The sequence below is a fragment of the Oratosquilla oratoria genome, chromosome 27 (assembly GCF_046742065.1).
Source record: "Oratosquilla oratoria isolate Oo_2021 chromosome 27, ASM4674206v1, whole genome shotgun sequence".
In the NCBI taxonomy this organism is placed as follows: domain Eukaryota; kingdom Metazoa; phylum Arthropoda; class Malacostraca; order Stomatopoda; family Squillidae; genus Oratosquilla; species Oratosquilla oratoria.
The window spans coordinates 8,121,262-8,126,261 of NC_134803.1; the positions used below are offsets into that span (position 1 = coordinate 8,121,262).

General features: G+C 46.1%; 1 protein-coding gene across 2 annotated transcripts in view; it reads right to left on the reverse strand.

Moving 5' to 3' along the window:
* LOC143039877 (uncharacterized) overlaps window positions 1–5,000 on the reverse strand; it is a 106,643-nt gene that overhangs the window by 914 nt on the left and 100,729 nt on the right. For both annotated transcript variants that reach the window (XM_076210184.1, XM_076210183.1), the window contains one exon: window positions 1–4,478. This exon is cut by the window's left edge and continues 914 nt beyond it. In XM_076210184.1, the coding sequence (XP_076066299.1) occupies window positions 362–3,127 (2,766 nt within the window). In that variant the 5' untranslated portion in view covers window positions 3,128–4,478 and the 3' untranslated portion in view covers window positions 1–361. The remainder of the gene's footprint in view (window positions 4,479–5,000) is intronic.

Here is a 5,000-nt window from a genome sequence, read left to right on the forward strand (position 1 = left end):
GCCCTTGATGGCCCTCCTTCGCAGATCTTAAGTTATCACGTGCTTCGAACTCTACCCTTCGCCTATGACGTCATTCTCGACGTCACCGATGACGTAAGTGATGATGTCACACAAGTGTCTTCCCTCCATTTTTATGACGTCGTCGGTCATTATGTGACATCATAGACATACTAAGAGGCCCATAAACCAAAACTGTTTATATGGAACGTGTCAGGGTGACCTCAAGCATCCTAGATACATATCTAGAGAACTCATGGTTGATTATGAAACCACGGGAGACGTTATGGCTTACCTGAAGTATTGATATGATTATTGTCAATGAACCTCAACCAGGTGAAGAGACCCCGACTTCTGGCCTCCTTCAGACGAAAGTGACCTTGCTCCCCTCAGTTGTCTGAGGAACAGCATTCGCAGTGTTCAGAGCCTGAAGTGCCAACCTGTTGGCCAGGTTCCCTCTCATGTTGGTCGTGATAAGTCTCTCCCGGGCCGCCTTGACGTACTGACTGTACAACTTTGTCTCCTCCTGCTCCTGCCACTCCTTCCGCATGTACTTGACCATCATGAAGACGATCCCGGAAGAGTAGAACGCGAGGACGACGATGATGTACACGAAGGCCTGTTCATCGTTCCTCCGCGCGGGCCCGTTCCCGTCCTCCCCCGTCCCGTTTCTCCAGGATTCCTCGCCAACCCCGCCGCTACTCCCAAAACCGCTACCGAAGCTCCCGTAGCCGTCGAGGTCGAAGTTGTACACGGTTTGGTTATGGTACGAGTTGATCTTCTCGGCCACTTCGTGGACTTGGTGGACCATGTTGAGGGTTAGGTTAAAGCACGAGCTCTGGGAGAGGTTGCAGGTGGGGGGGAGGACGACGATGAGGGGGGGTAGTGGGAGTGGGTACACGGGGTGGCGTGGGAGGGCTGAGTTCTTCTTCAGAGGATACGTTCTTGGTCTTCTATAGGCCTGGGAGGTGACGGGGGAAGGTATACTCCAGGTGGAAGGAACAGTCGAGAAAGGCATGGGCGTGCTCCCTGTGCCTTCGTCTCCTTCGGAGACCTTAAGAACGTTTGTGGGCGTAGATCGTCCTGGGGGATCGTCTGAGGTCGGGGACTGGGTCGGAAGTTGAGGAGATTTTAGAATCTCTGAGAGGTTAATTTTTCTGAATTCGTCCATAGTTACGTACTTGACCGAATGCCTCGAGTAATTACTTTGAGCTGTAGCGTATTTGAAGACATCCAGGAGAGAGTTACGTTTTCCCCCAGAAGAAGTTTTGTCTGGGGTGGAAAATTGAAATGCTGGAGTGGGAGGCGAAACCGGCAGAGTCGGTGTCGTCGTCTTCAACTCCTCGAGAAGAATTGATGACGTCATGTCGCTCTTGTTTAATGAGTTCATTGTGTTTAATGCTCTTGGCGCAGAGCTCGCTAATATCCTCTCCGACTTTGAAGATTTTATCTTTTTTCTTGTGTTCGTTTCTTGGGATGAAGAATCTGGTGCTGGTGATGGTAAAGCAGATGATAATGGATTTGCAGTCACGTTGAATTTTATGTTTGTGTTCGTCTTTGCAGCCCTTTTTAATCTTTCAGTAAAGATTACGTGATTTTTCTCTGTCCTGCCGGACTTTGAATCTTTGTCGCGTATCTGCTTCGCTCGAGGAAGAGCCAGTGATGAGTGCATTGTAAATACCTCAATAGGAGGTGGTGAAACTGACCTTAAGAGTGACGTCACCGAAAATGGCAGCGTTGCTGAGACTGACAAAACTGGCGCCGTCGTTGAAACGGAAACAGAGCTAAAAGCTGCCCCGTCAGTGGTCACCGCCATTACCGAAGAAACAGTCGGGGATGCCATGGCCAGGGTCGGGGGCCCATGTGCCACTGGTGTAGGAGACGGTAAGGCCTTTCCAGATGGTTCCTGGAATGTTGAGGACGATGACTTATGCAATGCTACTGATGATGTTGATTCGATGCGTACTGACAACGATATCTGTGATGATCCGGTATGGAATTGGGCTAAGGATTGGGACTTTGTGGATTTTTTGGTCCCTAGATTGGTTTGTTGCTCCTTCTGGAACTTGATCTTTGGAAGTTCTCCTACATACCTGGGGAATGACTTTGGCTCTGAAGACATTCCACTTTCTGTCATATTTTCCCTATTCTCTGTTCCTGGTAAGTGAGGAACCAAAAGCGGTGGCCTCAGTTTCGCTAGTAAGACTCTAGATTCTCTTGTTGTGAGCATGTACGACCTCTTGGAGGAGTTGAGGGAGCTCGTATTTACCCGTAGAAGGTTCTTAGAGGAAGAAGACAATGGAGCTTGTAGTCCCACGGACGGCGGCGAATGTGATCCAGATAATGGCAGGGAAGTGGTAGCTTGCAGGATTGTTCCTGCTGCAGACTGTGTCCACGAAGTGAGAGATTGCGGATCTTCCTGTCCTTGTAGACGAAAATAAATCTCAGGCTCATGTCTGAGGACGTCGCCCTCTTTTTCCTCTTCCTTCTCTTCTTCTTCCTTCTTTTTCCCTTTTTCTTCCTTCTTGTATTCTGTATTCACTCTCCTCCTCTGACCTTTCCTTTTTGACTTTATGTGTTTAAGGAGCGGATTCCTTAACCTTGTAAGCTCCACCTTCCCGTACTTCGTCCTCCCAGTCCCTGTCGGTATTCCCTTCGAGTAGTCCTCCTCTCTATCTTTGCCCTCCGTACCTTGCCGGAGCTCCCGGCTACCTTCCGAGGCGCCTCTCTCTCTTTCCAAGGCACTCCGACCTGAGGCCCACGTCTCCTCCGTGTACTGATCGTGATGTTCCAGAATACCTTTATCCCTCTCTTTCTTTTTTTCCTCAAGACCCTCCTCATTCTCACCCTTCCCAATCTTCTTTCCTCTGATGGGAGAACTGGTGTTTGTGGAGGAAGAGGAGGAAGAGAAGGAAGAATACGAAGAGAAATAGGATGAGGAGAAGGAAGAAGACGAAGAGGAGGTAAAGATGGAAGGGGAGGAGGAGGAGAAAGGTAGGGGTGAGGAGGGAACCTTGGAGGGGGAAGAAGAGGAAGGGGAAGAGGAGGGGGATCTGAATGTGGAGGCCACTTCGGAGGAGCATATCCCTGTGAGGAACAACGGCATCACGAGAAGAGTGATCTTCTTCATTCTTTTATGTTCCGATGTCGATCCTAGCCCGTCAGCCCAGCCTAATTAGCGTCACGCCTTGCTGCTGTCCACCAGTAATTTAATTTTCTTTCTTTTTTCTCACATGGTTTTGGTCTTCTTTACTGTGTTGTCTGTCAGCTGCAGAGACGCTACAGCCTATTGTCGATTCTGAATTGACCTATTCCGTTTTCTACGCGTCCGAATCAAAACAACATTTTTTTCTTTTCAAACTGGAGTCTGAGGGGATAAAGACTCTCGATTAATCCTTTGAGTAGCTTACTCGACCTGTAATACGTATTGTTTCCTGCTACATTTTGATGGTTTCGACGTGAAGTCCTCCTTGGCCTACAGCTCTCTTCATAACAGAAAGCTTGTTTTATTGTTCTTGAAGAAATCTTAGGTCACGAGAATTTTTATGCCATATTGTTTCGTCATTTTCTTCATTTTTAATTATTTTCACAACGGTCGTGCTTGTTTTAGACATCTATAATGACTGGGTGCAAATTTTCAAACTCATGTGTTCCCTATCTTTTGCTTCACATTGTCTTCATCTTAGCTGGAAATCTTAAACTTATTTAATATTATCATTATATAATCAATCTCCAAATAGAAATTTACAAAAATAAAAAATAAAAAATGCGTCAGAGATCAGCACTGAATTTTGAGTTCTTGTACCAAATTTGAGTTCTTGAAATTCAAGAAACAACACATGAAGTTTCCCTCGGGCACCATCAATGACTTTGTCCTCAACTATTTACAAAAAGCGTTCTTTTCCTACGACTAAAATTTCGTAATTTAAAAAGTATTAGTAGTCCCAATGATTTTTTTTTCAACTCCACACAGATTTTGAATATATATATATATATATATATATATATATTTTACTTTACAGTTCCGTCCCACTAGATAAGCCCAACACTTCCGTCAATACATTTTCTGTCATTCTTAAAGCAAAAGGTATACATGCAAATATTTCGTCGAAAGTTCTATTATTACATTTCTTTCATTGCAAAATACTTTTTGGTTGATAGTCACTAAGCCTTCAAGCCATTTAGGAAGCGAATATGCAAGAACCTGAAATCCAAGCCCCACATCACTTCAGACCAGACGTTGAAAGGACGCTGAAGAAACTTCAGGGAAGTTCACTGGAGAATGGAGAGCTGAAAACGCTCACCCATCATGGCTGAAAGAAAATTCACTCCAATGCGCATCTTCTATCCAACCAAGAATCATTTTGGATTGGGAATAGTATTCCTACGTCCTTCTGAAGTCTCGTTAGGAATTCTGGCTTCGTGTATTCAAGACTCAGCAAGTTTTCTCTGGAGAATGTGAAGGTCTTCAACTTTGGGACCTGCAACGAGGATAGAGAAATTCAATTAACGGAAAGAATTCGCGTGAAATTTTGTGTGTTACTTTGTGTGTTACTTTGTGTGTGTGTGTGTGTGTGTGTGTGTGTGTGTGTGTGTGTGTGTGTGTGTGTGTGTGTGTGTGTGTGTGTGTGTGTGTGTGTGTGTGTGTGTGTGTGTGTGTATTCACAATGGTCTTTGGAGAACGTGTTGGACTCGTGATCAACAGCTATATCCCTCCCGGAAGAGAGCTCGGAGCTCGTATGACCGATCTATGGGTAATGCTGTGACCTTACACGCACACACACACCCAACTCCCCGCCCACGAGAGTTGGAGTAACGACTCGAAGCGCAGCAATACTGAAATTATTTCAGCCTTGGGCAGGATTCGAACCCGGACCATCGTAGTGACAGTCGGAGACTCTACCAACAGCGACAACGAGTCGTGTGTGTGTGTGTGTGTGTGTGTGTGTGTGTGTGTGTGTGTGTGTGTGTGTGTGTGTGTGTGTGTGTGTGTGTGTGTGTGT